Source organism: Typopeltis vanoorti, chromosome 8 (assembly GCF_054136105.1).
Source record: "Typopeltis vanoorti isolate ZY-2024b chromosome 8, IOZ_Tvanoo_1.0, whole genome shotgun sequence".
NCBI classification, from domain to species: domain Eukaryota; kingdom Metazoa; phylum Arthropoda; class Arachnida; order Uropygi; family Thelyphonidae; genus Typopeltis; species Typopeltis vanoorti.
Genome location: NC_143556.1, coordinates 46200668 through 46223405, shown reverse-complemented (window position 1 = coordinate 46223405; position 22738 = coordinate 46200668). Strand labels below are relative to the sequence as shown.

The following is a 22738-nucleotide window of genomic DNA, read 5'->3' as shown; positions in this document are numbered from 1 at the left end:
GGTACTATGAGAGCTTTACTCCAATCATCGGGAATTCGTCCCTCTGTCCAGGCTTTCTGAACTATGCAGTGCAGCCACTGTAAGACTCTTATACCACCATACTTCAGCATTTCTGGTCGAATATCATCTACTCCTGCTGCCTTTCCACATTTCAAGCCTTTGATGGCTTTTTCTACTTCAAGTATGGATATGTATTCCTGACTGCATGCCTGGTCAGTGTTTTTTACTACTGTGCTGTCATCACTGCTTGTTTCATTTAGCAGTTTTTCAAAGTAATTACTCCATACTTCAAGGATATCTTTTTCTCCTGTTTTCATTTCACCTTTATCATCTCTAATTCCTTTTACAGCACACTTTCCTCCATTCCTAAGCTTCTTCAACAACCTCCAGAATATTTTGCCACCTTCTTGATATTTATTTTCTATATTCTTGCCAAAGTCCTCCCATGACTTTTGTTTAGCCAGTTTTACACACTGTTTAGCTTTCTTACATTTGTCTCTGTATTCTGTAAGAGTAAAAGCTGACTTATTTGCCAGGAACTTTTGATATGCTTTCTTCTTTTCCTTCACTGCCTCTTTAACTTCCTGTGTCCACCAGGGAGTTCTGATTTTTTTATCCTTGCACACAACCTCACCACATGCCTCTCTGGCAGAATCAATCAATGTTTCCTTCAGAGTTTGCCACTGAATCTCCAAGGTTTGATTCCTGTTCTCAAACTCTTTCATTTTCTTTTCAATAATATTTCTGTATTTTAGTCTACAGTTCACATCTGAGAGCTGCTCAACTTTTATTCGCTTTAAAACTTTCTTACATGTTATTCTTTTCAATATGAAATTCAATTTTATCCTGCTCAAGACTAAATAGTGATCACTTCCAATTGGAAATCCTCTGTACACTCTGGTGTCCTGCACCAGGGAGAAAACATCACTATCAACAATAACATAGTCAATGAGACTTTTCTTATTCCTAGCCTCTTCTCTCCATGTGAATTTGTGCACATTTTTATGTTGGAACATGGTGTTAGTAATAACCAGTCCATGTCCTGAGCAGAAATCCAACAGATATTTGCCATTATTATTAGCTTTGCTCTTTTCTCCAAATTTTCCCAAAATATTTTTGTATGTCTCACAATCATTTCCTACTCTACTATTTAGATCCCCAACAAGGACCAACTTTTCCTTTTTCATTGTGTCAGTTGCTTTTTCTAAAGCCTCAAAAAATTCCTCTACTTCTACCTTAGTAGAACCTTCTGTGGGACCATAGGCACAAATAAGTCTCATTGTCCAGTTCCCCATTCTCATATTTGCCCACATTACTCTACTTGAGACTGACTGCCATTCAAGAAGATTAGCCTCGTATTTTGTGTTGAATACTATGGCTACTCCTTCTTTTCCTTGATTGTCATTTCCTGAATATAACATTTTGTATTTATTGCTCAGAAAGACCTCACCAGTTTTGGTCTTTTTTGTTTCAGTCACCCCTATTATGTCGATCTGGTACTTATCTAATTCCTCAGCTAGCTCCATTTCTTTGCCATTCAGGCTTCTTACGTTGATAGTACCGATCTTTAACTCTGGTGATGTTGAGTTGGGGTTTGTTTTCATATTTGTTCCAGTAGCTGACTTTTCGCTGTTCGCCCTGGTTCCCTGGCGAAAACAACGGGGGCCTTGTTTAACCGGGCAACGCCCCAGCCGGCATGAAATTTTGTCATGTTGTACCATCATTTTTTATTTTGATTTAACCAATAAGAATACAATTTGGTCGGCTAAATCCCAAATTGCCAGCCCATCCTCGTTCGTTCAGTATCAAAGTAGATACCCAACAGGGTGCACCACGAGAAGGTGAGGATTGGACATTAGGTCAGAAGCCCTGGTCGGTTCTCCGCATTCCTTTAAAGGCTATGTGGAGGTCTCCTCTCAGTTATACAGCTTTGACCCTTAAGCACCCCTACACAGTAAATGCAGCAGATGAATATTATTAAATGGATTAAGGAAACCTTGAGCTAGAGGAGATCAAAGTAGGGGATTCTATATTTTGGCATTGCATACAACTCTTTGGCATGCAATGTCAGAATGTCTGATCTTACATAGGCACAGGTTCCACCATTATGGCAAAAGGAATTCTGTAGTGTGTAATTTGGACATTGGAGGTGGATGTAGATGCTATTTAGGTTTCTCTCAATGGTATTAGGTCTGACTTGGATGACTGTAAGTAATGCCACAGATGTTAGTGAATTTGATATACAAGTGAGTTTTTAATGAGGAGATTCTGGCATGCTTTGTATGTAGTGACTGGTTGTGTTCTGTATTTTTTTATTTTATTTTTATTTATTGTTACAGTGTCACTGTCATTGTTTGTAAGGATCATTAGTTTGTTTGTGGTTAGATGGTAGGATAGAGTGGGACATGCAGTGAAGACAGACTCTTGGACATGACATCCATCCAGAAAGTAACCCGTCTCCTAGCCATATCATAACCTTGATAGTGCCTCCTGTATATGATTACTTGGACATCTCCTGCAGGCACAACCTAGCAGAGTCTGTGGCAGCAGGATTATGTGCCAGTTGATCAGGAAGCATCCTGACTCATTACTAACAGGTTGTGGCTCATGCATTACCTGTTGGCTGGCTGGCAGCACTACTGTTTTAACTTATGTATCCTTGAAATGAAGAAGGCTGTGGGATGTATGGCATGGCCTTGAAGGGTATTCATTCTCACTGCATGGAGGAAGGGAGGCAGAAACTAGAATCCCTGCTCTGTAGATTAAACATTGCATATGCCACTTCAGGCCTCCAATAAGCCAGCTGCTGGTATTTCACCACGTGATGAAGGTCATCTACCCTCTAGTGGTCTAGCTGGTATTTCCTCCAACTAGAAGGGTATTCCTTTATAGTGGAAATAGGCCATACCATGGAAATGTGAGGTTGATGTGACAGGGAGAGGCTGCATTGCCTTCGCATTAGAGACTCAACTAAAAAACAATGTGGGGAAATAACTCAAGGGGAAAAGAAAAAACATGTGAAAGTCAGGTACATTATATAAAAAGTGATGCTGAGTCTGGTTATCACATACAAATGAATGGCATTGTCCGTGGTATATGCAAATGAACCATGCCACAAAAGCAGGCATTTTGGAGTAGCTTTCTATTTTGTATCTGGAGCAAGAATAAGACATTTTGCAATAGCAAAATTCTTGGATATGGCTGCAAGACATTTAACTAATGAATTCGGGTGGTTAGCCAAAGTCAGACAGAGAAAGTCAGATAGTTGCATGTAAGTCATTCCAAGGTTCACAGACTATGGAACCAATTCCAACAGTGATATAGAGATATAGCGAAGGAAGGCCATGGACTACAACTGAAGTCAGTGAATGACATCTCCGATTATCTGCTTCCCAAAACAGGAGTGCTACCCCACATCAGCCATGTTCTGACCTCATGTCAAGTATTAGAAACATTTATATATATGAGCAGAAGGCTTCACAAAGGTGGTCTCTGTGTGATATGCAACTAACAGTTTGCTTGTCTCCATTCCCACACTACAGGAGAGAACATCTCAAATTTACCAGGTTCCATGACAACTGGATTCAAGACCAATGGGAGAGGGGGGGGGGTCAGAATTGTTTACAAGCATATCCCAATTTGCTCTACAAAGTTATCATTCCTCTAATATCTGTGAAACAGACACTTATGGTGGAGGGAGCATGATGGTTTGGGAAAGCATTTCATTGGGTGGATGAACCAACCTGCAAAATCATCCTTCTAGGAGATTTTAACGTCCACAACACTAGCTGGCTTTCCTCCTCCAGTTGTACAGATCTTGCAGGCAGAGATGCAGAAACATTTGCCATTACCAACGACCTTACACAACTTGTCCAGATGCCAACCAGAATACCAGATAACCCAAACCGCTCCCCAAACACCCTAGATCTCTTCCTCACCAATGACCCCTCCAAATACACAGTGAAAGTAGTGAGCCCCCCCCCCGGGCAATTCTGACCACAACCTAGTGCTCATCTCCTCCCCCATGTAACAACGTTTACACAGACACTCCCATACAAGAGTAGTTTGGCACTATAACAGTGCAAAGTTGGACAGCCTCCGCAACTTCTATGCCGCATTCCCATGGTTGGACTATTGCTTCTGGCCTTCCAACCCAAACAAATGCACCGAGCTTATTACCAAAGTAATCCTCACCGGCATGAATACATACATTCCACACAACACTCTGAACTGCCATTCCCAAACGAAACCCTGGTTCTCCAAAAGATGTGCCAAGGCTGGAGAGATGAAACACCAGACATACCACAAATGGCTGAAATCAAGAACCTCATCCTCCCTCAAAGCTTACACCGAAGCCCGTAACAGATGCAAAAAAAAAACGATCAATACTTCCAAAACAGAGTTCGAAAGAGCAAAAAGCAGGAAACTAGCAGCCTGTCCAAACGGCAGCCAAGCCTTTTGGTCTCTTGCCAAAGCAATTGACCGCAACTTCTGTCCAACACTATTCCCACCCCTATCATACCCTGATGGCTCTACTGCCTCATCACCCACAGAAAAAGCCAATCTTCTGGCCTCATACTTTGCTTCAAATGCATGCATAACCGATGATGGCAAATGTCCCCCAACCATTCCAGACACCCAACATACGATGCCCCTATATCCTTTTGCCAGGATGAAATCAGAAAAATACTGTCCCAATTAGACACAAAAAAAGTCTCCTGGCCACGATGGCATTCCCCCAATTGTTCTGAAAAATTGTGCTCTAGAACTGACCCTTATCCTATGTCAACTATATACTCTCCTACTCCTCCACTTCAATCTATCCCACAAACCAGAAACTGGCCTATATTCAGCCCATTCTCAAGAAGGGTGACAAGTCACTGCCCTATCTTGCTAACCTCAGTCCTGTCAAAGGTAATGGAAAAAATCATCAATTCCCACCTCCTACACTATCTTGAAGACACTCACCAAATAAATGACCGGCAGTATGGATTCTGCCACTGCCGATCAACAGGAGATCTACTCACATACGTCACCCATCTCTGGACAAATGCTATGGAAAGGTTTGGCGAATCTCAAGTGGTTGTACCAGATATCTCCAAAGCCTTTGACCGGGTTTGGCACAAAGGCCTACTAGGCAAACTACCATCATTCGGTCTGACCCAGGACTTCTGTAGGTGGATTGCCAGTTTTCTGTCTGGACGCACACTATGTGTGTGATGGTGGATGGCTCCCTATCCTCGCACCACTCAATTAATGCTGGAGTCCCACAAGGTTCTGTCCTCTCACCAACCCTGTTCCTGCTGTACATCAACGACCTACTGCAATTGACCTCCAGCCCAATACACAGTTTTGCAGATGACAGCACACTACACTTCTCGCTTGCATTTGATAAGCCTTACTCTACACAACTCACCTCATCCTACAGAACATCAACCACCACCCTCAACTCCGATTTCCAAGCCAACCTACAATGGAGTTTGGATAACCACATAAATTTCAATGCCAACAAAACCCAGTTCTGTACTATTTCCCGTAAAAAAGAACAACTTTTTCCCAGTATCCTTTTCGATGATACCCAAATTTCCAGACAGCCGAGATCTCGCTCCTTGGAATCACCCTCACATCAAACCTCGTCTGGCACAAACATATTTCAAATATTGCATCCTCAGCCTAAAAAAAACTAGGATTTCTCTTCCGCTTAAGACGTTACTTCACCCCTGAACAGCTACTAACACTATACAAGTCACAAATCCACCCAACTATTGAATACCGCTCCCACATACTGGGTGGAGCACCTAAAAGCTCTCTCAAAATGCCCGACTCAATACCAACCATACATGGTACTAATGTACTATAGGTTGACCAATCAACCTCCTGTGTATGGGCCCAACATAAAAAAAAAAAAAGTGCTTCCTAGTGGAACCATGAATGCTGCAATTTTGAAAGAGATGCAGGTCTGGACCCCTATATGTAGGTGTGATAGAGGAAACATTTATCCAACAAGATGATAATGCTCATCCTCAATGAGCAAACTCATGGACCAAGATTTTCAAGAACAGAGTATTGTATATATGGACTGACCAGTCAGGTCCTCTGACCTTAATCCTATCGAGTATGTTTAGGTTGTACTAGGTAGACATGTTGCTGCTCTTAATCCAATCCCCCCCTTCCAAAAACCTCGAGGAACTCAGAAGAGTTTTGCAGTAGGAATAGTTGTTATTACCAACCGAGCTTCTGAATACCATTATAAACAGTATGAAACAGCACTGCGAATGCAGTACAGCACTGCGAGTGCTGTACTGCTGTGAGGGATAACCATATTCCTAACTGGCACTTCTTGCTTTTGAACATTGTTCTTCATGAACTACTGATTTGTTACTCAAACTCTTTATTTACAATTTTTGTGGGTGTTTCTTTCACATCTCATATCATACTGCTTTTCATTGAAGTGAATAAAAATTCAACTGTACAGTTTGAGTTATTGCAAATTTTCTCTTTGTTCCTTAATTTACAGCAACTAGTGTATGAGGATTGGTTAGGTGAATATCGACAGATAAAACCACAGCTGACAATTTGCGGGAAATTTTGAAGAACCTGTTTAAGACTATTCATCTTCCCAAGTGTTCAGTGAAACAGGTCTCTTCTGGAAAAGAGATGTCCAAAAGAACATGTTATGAAGGATGAAAAGGAGCTGCTAAGACACAAGACATCAAAAGATTATCTAACACTGATGTTGAGAGTTAATGCCTTGGGAGACCTCAAAATGAAGACACCCCTGTCTAACATTCTAAGAATGTGAGAGCAATGATTAAGTCTAGTCTCAGTGATTTTTAGTAGTAGTAATAAAAAGATGTCGATGACCTTAAAATTTTTAAGACTGTTCTGTGAATTATTTTATGCCAGCAATAAACCAACAGCCTGAGACTAAGAATTTAGCAAAGAAAGCTCTTCTATTTGTTGATAAGACATCAGCTCATAGCCCTAGAGTATTCCCATGATTCATAAGTGAAATTTTTGTCCCCAACACATCACCTCCACTGATTAAACCAATGGATCAGTGTGTCACTGATAACTTAAAGTACAGTAGGTTCATGTTCAAATGTTTTGCTATCCTATCCTCATCCGTCTAGGATGAGAAGGATGGATAGCAAAAGTGAGTCCCTCCTTATGAGGGGTTACTGGCATATTAATGCAGCTGATTCACCACTCCTCTGCTGCATGCCCTAAGGGCGATATTCATGACTGTATCCTGTGTGTTCACGGGACCAGTGTGCTTGCTTGCAGGATGAAAACCCCCAGATAACCTGGGGAAAAAACCCTGCTGTCCATTCTCAAGACCAGATAACTTGGCTATGGCTGAGGAAGAACTTTATGCTCTTCACATCGACGAAAGGAATCGAACCTAGGACACTCCTTCCCCAGGCATATGGTTGCGAAGCAGATAGCCACTAGGCTAACCGCATGACCTCAAATGTTTTAAATCTTCAACATAAACATCATCATCAAATTTCTGCTATGTAACCTCAATGGGTGTACAGAATATTATGATGGTACTACATGCAGAACTTACATCATTACTAACTTCCTATCGAAAATTTTCCTACAAATTACATTTTTGATGGGGAGGAGATGGAGAAGATCCAGAAACGAGTGACCAAGATTATAGCAGGTCTATGGAATGAACCTTATGAGAACAGGTTGAAGATTTGTGGATTGCAGAAATTGGTTGATAGACAGAAAAGGGGTGATATGATTGAGACATTCAAATTACTGCAAGGTTTCTATAAGATTAATTCAGAAGATATTTTTGAGAATAGGACTGGTGATGGGAGGACTAGGGGCCATCCATGGAAGCTGGGCATGAGTGTGGTTAGCAAGGGTGTTAACCATGTCCTGAGAAGAAATCCAACAGGTACAGGAAATCCTCGTATAATGCGGTACTTATACAACATGGTCTACAAATTGTAGCAACCCTTGTTCAACGGTACTTATACAACACAGTTTCAATAAAAACACCGTCTACAAATTGCAGGTGAAAAATATATGAAAAGATAAACTTTTCATATATTTTTCACTACACAACATAAAAATCAAAATTTTATCTTCCTTAAATTCGTGTCTCCCTGTATCGTGCATGTAGTGATAAGTGTCTAATTTATATTAGAGGAAATACCCTTTAAAACGCATGTAAGTCAATTGTTTACCATGTAAAGTGATAATTATTGTTGAACATTGTCTTCGTTTTCTGCAGAAAGTGCATTAAAAATAAGTGTGTTAATCTCAAGCTGAGCACTTTATTTTCTAGTGAGTTACATACAATATGTAATGATTTTTTTTTTTATGTAAAAAAAAATATTTTTATAGTAATGGCCACATAGAGGGCTTTTGGGATATGGTTGTAAACAAAATTAGTGAATTAATTGATGGGGGAATGGATTTAAATTAGGAGGAACTAGTACAATTAATAGATGACGTCGTACTAAATGGCGGGGAAAGTTCTGCTGAAGATTCTGATTGTGATGAATCCATTAAACAAATTAGCCGAAGGATTGGACTTGGCAAGAACGTTAGGGAGCTATTTTAAGGATAATGATCCCTCAATGGAGGAGTGCTCCGGAAAATTCACAAGACAATTGGATATTTGTTTAGCTCCATATTATGAACTTAGTAAAAAATTGCAGCATACTGGCAAGCAATGTCTAATTACTGACTTCTTGATAACTAAACCAGCCGAAGTATGCAAAGAGAATTATACAAATTATGTCCAAGAGATTTCAACTGATGACGATGTTCGCCCACTCATAAATAAAGAACATCTATGAAATGCTCGTTTTGAAGAGAGTGATGATGATGATTAAAATATACACTTTATTATGTGCAATGAAGTTTACGTACAATTTGTAATTTTATAAGTTTATACTATTATTTGTTTCATAGTTTATTTGTTTTCTTAACTTACATGAATTACAAGAATTAAATAAAAATATATTTTTGTTGAGTATATCATGGTTGTTTATATAATTAAAAAAAAAAAAAAAACGATTTCGGAACATAACCCTACTTTTTCTATGTAATCTGAGTCTCGTATAACGCGATTTATATAACACGGCATTTCTATGGAACCTAACATCCACGTTATATGAGGGTTACCTGTATTTGCCATTATTATTAGCTTTGCTCTTTTTTTTTTTTTTTTAATTTTCCCAAACTATTTCTGTATGCCTGACAATCATGTCCTACTCTGCTATTTAGATCCCTAACAAGGACAAACTTTTCTTTTTTCATTGTGTCAGTTGTTTTCTCTAAAGCCTCAATAAATTCCTCCACTTCCATCTTGGTAGAACTTTGTGTGGGAGCGTAGGCACAAATAAGTCTCGTTGTCCAGTTCCCCATTCTGATATTTGCCCACACCACTCTGCTTCAGGGGTGTCAAACTGGCAGCTCCAACGCCTCAAGGAAAGATGAAAAAAAAAAAAAGGATGGTTGCTTTTTATAATAAAACAGAAATACCGTATTTACTCAAATATAACTCGCCCTCGCATATCACTCGCACCCCTCATTTTACTTTACGAAAAAATAAATTTAAAAGTTTTGCATATACATCGCACATGAAAATAAAGTTTAACCACTTTCAAGTCGGGGCGATAACTCGCTCCCCGCAGTAAACAACATGCCCTCTCCCAAATGCCACTATATTGCAGATGTAAGGAAAACAAGTAGTTTTATTGTACCACTGAATTGGTGTCTGTGTAATATATTTCTTTAGTGCAATTAGAGACAATTGGGATAAACACGGCACTAACTAATGAATCACGTCTCCTCCCACATTAACCAAGCTGTTCAGACTAACGGAAAACCATATGTTGCACCGGCAAACACAGATGTGCGTGTGCACGCACACACAGATCTAACTAAAAACTATTGTTTTCAGTTAGATGTGTGTGTGAGTGCACCCACTAATTCAAACACAAAACAACAATAAAATTAATTTTGGTTTAAATGCCATCTATTGTAAATATTAATAATAAAAAAAAAAATTCAGCTAACGCCTTTTATACCCGTAATATAAATATAATAAAAATATTCTTTTTTTTTTTTTTTTAGTTGTCATAATCATTATACTATTATTTTGTCTTGTAATAACTTAGAATAAATAAAATTTTTGTTATTAATTTTCCAATTTATTATTTATTTATACTCATTCTTTTACTTCTCTTCAATTCTAATTAGTGAAGGTTTTTTTTAGTCTAAACTTTTTTGCGGCCCACTTGAAATACACTTTTATAGGGAATGGCCCACGGTACCAACTGAGTTTGATACTCCTGCTCTACTTGATATTGCCTGCTATTCAAGAAGATTGGCCTCATATTTAGTGTTAAACACGACAGCTACTCCTTTTCCTTGATTGTTATTGCCTGAATATAACATTTTGTATTTATTACTTAGAAAGATTTTATCAGTTTTTGTAATTTTTTTTCAGTCACCCTTATTATGTCGACCTGGTACTCACCCAGTTCCTTAGCTAGCTCCATTTCTTTGCCATTCAGGCTTCTTATGTTGGCGGTACCGATTTCGAACTCTGGTGATGTTGAGTTGCGGTGTGTTTCAGAATTTTTTCCAGTAGCTGACTTTTAACTGTTCACCTTGGTTCCGTGGCGAAAATAACGAGGCCATTGTTTAACCGGGCGATGCCCCAGCCAGCATGAAATTCTGTCATGTTGTACCAGCATTTTATGTGGTTTAAGTCAATAAGAATACAATTGGGTTGGCCAAATCCCAAACTGGAAGCCCATCCTCGTTCTGTCTCTATCCAGGTAGATACCTAACAGGGTGCACCATTAGAAGGTGAGGACTGAACTTTTTGCAGAGAATCTCAGGGCACTCTGCCCTGGGGTTCTCCGCATTCCTTTAAAGACTATATGGAGGTCTGCTCTCAGCTATACAGCTTTTACTTGTAACTTATAAGGTCTATCGTGTTTCCCCTTAACTCTGGCTATAAACATGCACACCTATAATCTATCCTCATAGGGAGCATTCCACATACCTGTCATCAGCTTGATCACTTGTCTCTGAATCATCTCCACCTCCTGATCCCCAAGAAACATAGATGCCCAGAAAGTCTGGGCACAGTAGTCAAGATGCAGATTATTCATTGCCCTATAAAGGAAGATAATAATCTCCCTATCTTGTCAATGTCAACATCCAGATAATCCTTTGAGCTCTTTTGCCAAATTTTGCAATAAGTCTTCTGAACATCAAATCTCTCACTCCTGAAGATCACTAGCTTCATCTATTTTTATAATCCAGCATAATCAATATGATAAAAAGCATGTAATCTTATCATCTTGAAGTCCATTCCCTTATATTTTGCTACATTAAGTTGATAAACATTGTCCAGCATCTACAATGCTATTTAATTCATCCTGCAGGAGATTTTCATCAACCTTTATGAGCAAACAAATGAATACCTCTAAATCCTTACCTATATCATTAATACAAGGGTTGTTTGAAAAGTTTGGTAAAAAAATAAGTTAAACACATTTATTTTTGGAAAAAGTTGCTTTTATTTATCAACATAGTCTCCATCGAGATCTACACATTTGGTCCAGCGGGGTTTCAATTTTTTTCATCCCATCTGAAAAGTAGGATTTGTCAAATTGTGCAAAATAATCATTAACAGGCCTTGATGACATCCACATTCAAAGAAAATTTTTTCCCACCGAACCAAATTTTTAAGTTTAGGAACAAGAAGTCACACAGCACGAAGTCCAGAGAATACAGTGGATGTGGAACCAATTCAAACCTCAATTCGTGCAATTTTGCCATTGCAACTTGTCTTGATGAAAGAGCAGTTTTTTGTGCATCAGTTCTTTTAAACGATCCAACAATGACACATAATAGACTCCTGTTATTATCTTAATCTTTTCCAAATAGTCTAACATGATCATTCCTTTGGAATCCCAAAAAACAGTGGCAATCACCTTCCCAGCTGACAAAACAGACTTTGCTTTTTTCAGTGCTCTTTCACAGAGCATTGTCCACTGTTTTGACTGCCACTTGTACTCAGGTGTTTAGTGGTGGATCCAAGTTTCGTCTATAGTCACGAATCGATGCAACAAATCCTGCGAATTGCGATTAAACATCACCAAACTCTGCATTGAAATGTCTTTACTATCCGTTTTTGATCGACAGTCAACAATCGCGGGACCCATCGAGCATACAGCTTTTTCATGTGTAATTTTTCATGCAAGATATTATACACCCATTCAGATGAGATGCCTACAATCCAGCAATCTTACACTTTCACTCGGTGGTCTTCCATAACGATTACCATGGATTTTGTCAATCATTTCCTTCATAGTGACCTCAGTCGGGTGTCTCGAGCGCGCTTCATCTTCGATGGACTTACGACCATGTTTAAACTCATTTATCCAAAAATAAATAGTCTTAATGTTGGTACAGAGTCCCCATGAACTGCATCTAACTCGGCTTTGATCAGTGCAGCCATCCACTTCTTCAAATAAAAGTGTTTTATCACTGTCCAAAACTCGTTTTTCTCCATTTTTATGAAAAATGCGAACACAGTCATTTTAAATGTTTGCCAAACAAGAACTATGCATCGCAGGTGGCGAAAAATTTGCCAGGGGTCATAAAAAAGATGATATGTGCTGACAATAGTATGAATGAACGAATTATGTTACTGTCTATTGGAAATTTACCAAACTTTCAAACAACCCTCGTATATAAATTACGGAGCCCTGTAGCTCCACTAGTTACCTTCATTTGTCTAGATTCCACTCCGCCACCTATCCAGGTCACCAGCCTCATATCCATTCCCGAATTATGTATTTTGTTAAATGCCGTTGCAAAGTCATGGCAAAACCATTTCCTTTATCTAATTCTGCTGTCACTTTATTATAAAATGTGAATCAATTACTCAGCAGGCCCTGCCCTTTACAAAGTCTTGTGAATAGGAATATGATAGAGTATCATATTCTTATCCACACATTCCTGAATTTTACCTTAAACCAACTTTTCCAATACTTTAACCACCACTTCAGATATACTAATTGGACTATAATTTGCTGTTTTTCTCTTTATGTTGTTAGACATCCACTTAATCCTTACTCGATTTTTCCTCCTGACCCTGGGGCTCACTCAATCCTTGACCACTTCCCATGGCTAATGGCATTCATTCTATGTAATTTATTTTCTTATGCTATGGCACTGCTCCAAGTTGGCTTAAAATGTATCATAATTGCGATTTTTGTAGTTCTGCATAAATCCTTTCTTGACTGAAATTTCCACATGTTGAGCAACCTCCCAGGACAAGACTCCATCTTTCAAGATCACTTTCCCTTCTGATGCTATTACCAGACAACAATTTCAGACCCCTGGTCCCTTCCATCATGTACTGTTTCAGGTAATTATCTCCCCTTTCATAAGTCTTAAATTCATTACCTAAGTTTTTTATTTAGTAAATTTTTTTGTGTGATATTAATTTGTCTTATTAATAATGTATATCACACATATGATAGTATTTTGCAGTAGATCAACCACTCTATTCCATCCTCAACAGACACTATACAGAAGCAAGAAAAATAAATTTTTATTGTATACACCTCCAAATCAAAAAATTAGAATAATCAAAGAAAATGTTTTGAATGACTTGCAATTCTAATTTATTGCACAGAAAATAATTATCAACAAATATGAATTAGCATAATCTAAATCTGCATACTTTGCAGAATATATAACCATGTTTAATGTGGTCCAAAATATTAGAATAATGAGAAAATAAATTCACAGAAATTACAGTCAAAGGGAAACAACATAATTAGTACTTTGTTGCATCCCCCCCCATCTTTTATGACCGTTCATAAATAGTTGGGCATATTATTTACTAGAAGTTCACAGTCTTTTTTTATTAAAACATGCCTATATGGTCTGCAGGCCATTAACAAGTTCATTTTTATGTTTCTTCATAATCCCCCACAAATTCTCAATGGAGTTTAAATCTGGCAAGTTTGCCGGCCAAGGATTACATTGATTTGCCTTTCTTTGAGCTGTCTAGTAGTGGTCTTGGAAGTGCGAATCGTGATGAAAAAAGGAAATCACCATCATATAAATCTTCCGATGCTGGTAACAAAGTGCTCAAAAATTTATTGGTATATTTTGGAAGTGAGTCTTTTGTACACAATACACAGCCTATCTGGACTCTGCAGTTATACAAGCCCATACCATGAAAAAGGTTGCAAATTTCAACAAACATTTCATGCATTCTTTATCAAATGCTTCTTGCTTAAGATGCCAAACACACATCCCTTGCTGATCACGGGACACACAAAACATACTTTCATCACTAAAAAAAGTACCTTTTTTCAGTCCCCTTGACCCCACAATAGTCTCTGCTTACACCAGTCTAGCTGCCTTTTGCTTGGAAGCCACAAGTGGCTTTATCTTAGGTACACGTGATTTAAAACCCAATTTGTGAAGTTGTTTCAATGTTGTAAATTTTGGAACATTCACACCTAGTTCTTTCTATTGTTACATTCTGAATGAAACATTTTTTGAAAGGAATTTATTCATTCAGGATGTTACAAGTCTAAAACAATAGATGAGAAAAAGAGCTTGTACTCGAGTAGAATGGATAAATGCATGCTGTAAACAATGTTAGAATATTACCTCTTTATGCAGAATTACAGAACTTAGTGTTAACCCCCCCCTCTCAAAATCATGTAGAGAATTCGTACAAAGTATAGTCCTTATAAGGTATTTTGTATAAGCTAAGATGAAGGAACAGACACAGTGCAAACGATAGTTCAAGGGTCACACGCGAGCCCTTAGGGCAAACGCCGAGCCTGAGGCAGTGTTAATCTTGGAAGATGACGCACGCAGAATTTTGCAAAGACGCTATTCAAAAATCACGTGAAGTACCATATTGCGGCGGTCAGTGAAGGTCAATCTCAGGCGAAAGAGGGTACCAAGGGTAAAGATAGAACGTAGAATAAAAGGAGTTTGCACCCCTCCCTCGTTGTCCATTTTTTTTTTTTTTTTTTTTTGCTTGTTCGTTCCCTCCCACGGACCGGCAGATCTCGGATGGATTCGAGACGTTATTCCTCGATGATCCAAGTTCCGGACGACGCTAAGCGCAAGATATCGCCACGTGCTGCCCACGTTCTTTTGCTGGACATTTCGTCTAAATGAATTGCAGACATATCCCACGTTCATACGGCAGAATGCCAGGAATCATCGAAAGCAGAACCAGAATGTCGTGACATTCTGGTTCTGCTTTTGATATTTAAATGGACAACTAGCTAAATTCCCACCACGTAGAAGCAAGCGTATGGAAGTCACGTGTTGTGTTAAAACAAAGAAGGTAGAACCAGACTGATCTGAAGATCCTATCATGGACATGGTAATGTAGAGATTTTGATGTTTGTTCCCCGTTAGATAAGAAAAGGAAGTTCTTAAAGCAATAATCAAGTGTGGACTGAATTAGAGAACTTTAAGTATTTCTTTAGTGGCAGATAGTTTCCTTTAGATAGATTGTCTGAAAATGATTACAGAAGTCTGTGTCATATTTAGTGAGTGTAATTAACCTTGTAAGCAGAACGGAAATTGGATCTATTTGGTGTATATAGTATGTATGTTTTAATGATTTAACTTAAAGGAATGTGTTTATTTTCATGTGCTAGAATGTCAGTTAGTTCCACATAGTTTGATTGAATATAGCATTGACTTAGTTGAATGTGAGATATGATTAGCTGTATATGATTTAAGATTCCCAATAAATATGATGTTTCTTGTATATCTGCATGTTGCCTATAACATGAACCAAAACTACCACTCATAAAATCTAAACCATAGCAGGAGAAAGGGGAAAGAAAGTATAATATGTTGTAATAGAGGTCACAACTGCAAACAAGGATTATATAACTTAGTAGAGTGTTTAGTTTAATAGTGAGGGTACTAAATTGTTCACAAATGTGCTTTTAAAGTCTGGAAAAGTTCCCCTGAATAAGAGTCTTCTATTATAGGAATATTGGCTAGCGCAGCGGAAAAAAATAAATTTTGCCAAGATCCGAAAAAGGACTGCCCCAGATAGCTATATTAAAGGATTCTTTCTTTGTTAAGGATTAATCAATCTTTACTAATTGGAATAAGCACGCGTTCAATCTAGAGATCGGCCAGAGTAGTTTAGTTTGCCTCCCATATAGAGTAAGAACACAGGAAGTGATAGAGATATTTAAGATATTGGAAGAGAGGCAAGATTATAATTAAGCTAAACCAAATATAAGGAAAAATATACGACATAACACTATCTCCTGTGAACACTTTGGAAGCAGTTTTTCTTCACGATATTTTTCAAATCTCTTCTCATATCTTGATGTAGTTATTACCTTTCGACTGCTATTGCAGAAATTATTTTGAAAACTCCAGTTATTAGAATACTCTCAATTACTTAGTTATAAACTGCTGAGTTTGGCCTTCTTTTTTGTAGAGACAACATGCGAAACTTCTTAGCTACTGATATGTTACTCGTTCAACCCATGTTTAGCAAATGATTAACTTTTAAATCCCCGCATAAACAATTCCTCACACAAGTCAGTCCCACAGCTATTGAAATATATGCTATTTCTATGCTCTCCTCAAAACCAACTGGAAAAATTTGGAATATTCTAATATTTTGAACCACGTTAAAAATTATTCTAATAATGATTCAAATATGTGTTTACAAGGTTATATAATTTACAATGTACGTAGATTTAGATAATGTTAATTCATATTTGGTAATAATTATTTTCTATGTAATAAATTACAAATCATTCAACACATTTTCTTTGATTATTCTAATTTTTTGATTTGGAGGTGTATCACTAAACACAGTACAGGGACATTTTCGGCCTATATACTGCGTGCAGAGATATTTTCCAGTCTATTTAGCAACAATCAGTGACAACTGGAATGACACTTCATAATTAAAAACATTTTCCTACTAGACACTTTTCCCATGCATGCAAGCAAAACAGATTTATTATAGCACGAAACAGATTTTTCCTAACATCCTCTTAAACATTCAGTTGGAGAAATGCAGTAATGCAGTCATTGTGTACAGAAAGCACTCAATTTATGTAAAGCAAATAAAGATACATATAACTTGAAATCAGTTCAAATTGCATTCGAGATTTTCATCATTAAGACATTTCACAAATGCTATACAAATAAAATACTACTGATAAAGATGAAACTAACACGCTATATAAGCTTTATGAAAATGTGACTGCTCAACATGGAAAAATGTCATAGATATGGCAGAGCTAGTTCCATCTGGCAGTTTCTGCACATGCAAACACTGCCAGTGCGACCGTGTTAATTAGCAGGCATGATCAAAGATAAAAGACTGCGCATAAAGAAAGCAGTTTCTTTTCTTAAATCACTCACCTGAAGAAGAACGATAGCAAACAGAAGCCCACAAGCTGCTTCAACTTGAAATCGAGCTAGTACCATAACAGATCCTATCAACTGGCCTGCAAGATTAAATATTACAAACAATGTGGCTAGAAACCAACCAATTCCCCAAGATATGTTCATATAGTCTCTCTGTTCATTCCACTGTATCCACATGCGAATGCCATCTTCAAGAAAAGTGCTCACAAGACATAGCCGTGCAAGGGTAGGTAAAACATGCTTACCATGGCGAAGAATCTATAACAATAAGAAACAAAAAAAAGATTGTTGTTTAGTAAAGTTATGCAATACATTTAGGGAAACAACTGGCAATGTAATTAAACAACATGAAAGAGGTGAAACAACAGTAAAGGAAAAATATGTTGCTTTATGAAAAAAAATATGGAGACTACTAATGTTTTCAGTAGATCAATACAGTAGTAGTCTCAATCTTTAAGAAGATTGAAACACTATATAATTCAAATAAACTTAATGATCTTTCAATAAGGTCATTTTCTGAAGTCTGAATTTGCCAGATAATGAGCATAGCCCTGGTGGGGGAAAAAAAATTAAATAAAAATGCAGCTAATTACATCTGCAGAGCCTTTTGAATACAGATGTAACTTCATTACATCTACAGGAAATGGACAAAAAAAAAAATGGAAACACTGAGTTACCAGGTCATGTTATCAGTAGTTGCAATGCAGTGTCTATGATTCAACAAACACAGATGTATTTGATATGCAAATATACTCCCGACATTCCTAGGGATATGTGTGTGTGTATAAAGGCAAACAGAGGCCTACTTCTGTCTATTGCATGTTAGAATAGAATTCAGAGAAGACCTCAGTGACTTTGAAAGGAGTATGATTGTTGGAGCCAGGCTGGCAGGTGCACCTGTGACCAGAACAGATGAAATTGCACATGTTATAATTATATATTTAGTTTAATCGTTTATCTAAGTGTAAGCAAACAAAGTTTGCACCTGAAATATCTTCAGGACTCGTGGCAAAGGTGGACAAACTTCTCACCACTTGCCTTAATATCCCATAATGCAAAGCACATCTTATGGACATGTATAATGCTATGCATTGTGGGAAGGGTCACTACCTAGACCAGTTTCGACTTTTATTGAGGTCTCTTCAGTGAGAGTCAGACCCAGAGGTGTTACCAAGGTTGAGGCATGTCCACAAGGAGATGTGCTTTGCATTATGGGATAATAAGGCAAGTGATGATAAGTTTGTCCACTTTTGCCATGAGTTGTCCCAGTCCTGAGGACACTTCAGGGGCAAACTTTGTTTGCTTACACTTGGATAAAGGATTAAGCTAAATATATAATTTATAGCCTAACCAATGAAAAAAAAAAAAAAAACACTTCCAACAATTGCACATGTTAGTCAAGGAACAGTCTCTAAGATTATGCCAGCATTGCAGTCAACAGGACAAATATCATCAGGGAAATGCAATAGTGGGCGAAAGTGCTTACAGAAAGAAAAGGATGTTCGAGCATTAGTCTGCTGTACCAAGAAAAATGGGCAGACTACTGCTGAGCAATTGTGTGAAAAATTCAACACCAGTCATGAGAAACCCATTTCAACAAAAACTCTGTGCCAGGAACTATACAGAGTTGCATATCATGGTTGGGTTGCCTTACACAAGCTTGTGATCATCCCAATCGATGCACATCATTGCATCCAATGGTGCAAAGATCGACAGTAGACTACACAACAATGGAAAGATGTGATATGCTCTGATGAATCCATGTTCACACTTTTTGCTACAAATGGATGAATACATATATGGCATCAGCCAAAGGAAGCTTACCAGGTTTCAATCCACTTGTACTGGAAGGCGAAGTAGATGCTGCATGTTATCCTTAATCATAAGCGATCATCTTCATCCAATGTTGACACACTTTTCTCCTATGCAGCCTGCCATGTTTCAAAAGGATAATGCTCCTTTTCAGGCAAATGGTCACCCAGTGGTTTGCAGAACATGATGGTGAGGTGTCCTGTCTGCCATGGCCATCCAAATTGTCAGACTTAAATCCTATAGAACTTTAAGGGACATTTTGAAGTGAGCTCTCAGGCAACGTTTCCCACCTCCAAAGAACAAAGGTGAATTGATCCAGTTTCTTAAGGCTTTTACTTTTAGTGATTCTGAAGTCCCATGATAAATTTAGGGAACTAGTTTTTCATTCCAGTACTAAGCTACAAATATATACTGATGCTGTTTATTAATAGTTAGCTTAAATATACCAACGAAATATAGAATTACCCTTAATTATTGGTTTCAATAGAATCAAAATGACCCAATTTGTCCCTGCTTACAGTAAACATGTCAATAATATTGGAAGTTTTTTCCCACTTGGTTAGACTATAATAAATTTAGTTTAATTCTTTATCCAAAGGTAAGCAAACAAAGTTTGCACCTGAAGTATATTCAGGACTGAGGCAACTCGTGGTAAAGGTGGACCAACCTCTCATCACTACTTGTTTTAGTATCTCCCATAATGCAAAGCACATCTCTTTGCAGACATGTATAATGCTATGCATTAAGGGAAGGGTCGCTACCCAGACCGGTTTCAACCTTAATGCATAGCATTATACATGTCTGCAAAGAGATGTGCTTTACATTATGGGAGATACTAAAACAAGTAGTGATGAGAGGTTGGTCCACCTTTACAACGAGTTGCCTGAGATGTAGTTATACAGACGAATGTTAAAAATCCCATGGACAGCAAAAATGCCCAAACAAGAAGCACTGAAACAAATGAGGAAATCACACAAACTTTTAGATACTGTAAAAAGAAGAAAAACTGCATATCTTGGTCACCTACTTCGTAATGAAAAATATAAAATACTTCAATTGATTATAAAAGGAAGATAAATAGAGAAGAGGACAAGGAAGATGAAGAAAATCTTGGCTGGCAGACATCCAACAGTAGACTGGCATGAATGCTGAGGATCGCTCAAAATTTTCCGAGGTGGTTGCTGACTTCTGATAGGAGATGGCACTTGAAGAAGAATATCAAGTACCAATAGCGAATGTAGCTGCCAAAACTATTTCTGCCTTACTCTAGATATTTCCCATAGCTGTAATGAATTGGCATTCATTAACCTTCCTACCGGCTAGGACGTCTATAGACGTCCAACTAAATCTGGATAAGATTCAGCCCACCTGTTTAAAGAACCTGGATAAGAAGTGCAATTTGACTGTCATGTCCATTAGAAGGTGTGATAAACCCTCATGCTGAAGAGAAAGGTTAATCGGATTATCTCCCATTCGTAGCTGCCTCTCAGTTGCCTATAACAAGAAACGGACTTTCTTGTTCCATGCTGGTGAACTGGATTTTAGTTATATATGATAGACTAAAAATAGAGAAATAATTTATATTTTTGTTTTCTCTTTTTATTGTACAATACAGTTTTAATTTCTGGACAAAATGAAGGTCTTGCATAATTTCTTCACTTAACCAATTGAATTTTTTATTTTTTTGCGCTAATTTTTTTCTAATCGCTACTAGACAAAAGATTTTTCTTTGTTCTCGAAGAAATTAATTCACGATAATTATTTGGAATATTCTTTTAAAAAAAGAAAAGAAAACTGGCTGCCGACGTTCCAGGTTATATTAATTTTATTTTTGTACAAAACCATCGAAATCGAATAATACTTAACAGATTTCCTTTAGGACACGCTTGAGCAACTTTGCTTTATAGAGAATAACATGAAATTCTTTAATCATATTACTAAATTTTTTCTTCATGTTGTATAGTAATCTGTACTTTCACTTTCTTGGTTTCCTTGTATAATTGGTCATTACCAAATGAAATTAACAGTTATGATTTAAATTTATATTTTCTGCATAATTCAGATATTTTATTCTCCAATTTTTAAAGTAAGCGATACATCTGCTTATTTTTATCATTCAAAATATGTATATCAAATGTGAAATTTCATTTCCATATTTTTACAATAGAATTGAACTTTATTTCGCCTCTGATAGTTTAACCCCCCCCCGTTGCATTACTATCACACACCCGAAAACTGTTATGAAACATAGGTACAGTTTTTATTTAATTCGTTATTTTTCTCTAGTAATTGTTCCACATAACTTTAATTTTTCGATACTGAGTGATTATTATAAATTAGCAAATTATAAATCAGACAATATACATATTTCCTGATTATTATAAATCAGGAAATTATGTGATATTCGGATATAGGTGAAATTAATATTTAAAATCACTGTCATCCTTCAAATGCAATATCAGAATAAAGAAAGTGAAAAACCCGAAGTTTCGAAATACATTTCGAAAGCCCGCTCTCGAAATGTATTGGTCTACAGACTGGATTCTGAACACGCCAATGTTTTGTGATGTTATGACTGAAAAACAATTCAGTCTCATCATGAAGTATTTGCATTTTCAGAATAATGAGGAATTACGATCAGGCAACACATCCTTGCCCAGTCCTCAACAAAATTTATGATTTTCTGATGAAAATGTAGATCACTCTACATTCCTGAGAGAGACTTGAGTATTGATGAAAGCCTTATGCCATTCAAAGGTGGACTGAAATGTAAGCAGTATATTCCCAAAAAGAAAGCGAAGTATGGAGTAAAATTTTTTATGCTTTGCGAATCGGAAAGTGGATATCTTTGGGATTTCAAACCTTATGCGGGAAAGCAAACTGTAATCGAGCACAATAAATATTCGGATCTCCCCTTGTCGATGCGTGCAGTAATGCAGTTACTAGACCCTTTACTGGAGAAAGGTTACTGCATTATAATGGATAATTACTATATATGTGTCCTGAATTCGCTGATTTGCTTTTACAGCATCTTACAGATAGTTATGGTACTGTCTGTAAATGCAAAAAGGCGAGATATGCCTCCAGATCTGGCTTCAGGAAAGCTATCGAAGGGGGAAATCCTAACTTATCAGCGAGGGAAAGTCTTTGCACTACGTTGGAAAGACAAAAAAGATGTTTTTCTGCTATCTTCCCTGCACAATCCATCAGCGGAATCCGTGGAGAAGCATGGTTTGAAGAAAGTAAAACCCATTGCTGTGTGTGCATACAACGACACTATGGGTTGAGTCGACAGGTGCGATCAGCAGCTATCATTCTACTCTGTAATGAGGAAACAGCATAAAAAATATTACAAAAAAGTGTTTGGGCATGTTATTTGAATTTTGAAGTGTTTGGATTTTGTTATTTGGAACAGTTTCCTCCTGTACAAGAAAAAATGTTTGTCTACCATAACATATCTAGAATACAGAAG

The 22738-nt window shown here is 37.5% G+C and overlaps 1 protein-coding gene across 1 annotated transcript in view; it reads right to left on the bottom strand.

The window, feature by feature from the left end:
* Surf4 (Surfeit locus protein 4) overlaps positions 1-22738 on the bottom strand; it is a 91554-nt gene that overhangs the window by 37438 nt on the left and 31378 nt on the right. The window contains exon 2 of the mRNA XM_090397218.1: positions 17449-17712. Coding sequence (XP_090253344.1) covers positions 17449-17712 — 264 coding nt within the window. The remainder of the gene's footprint in view (positions 1-17448; positions 17713-22738) is intronic.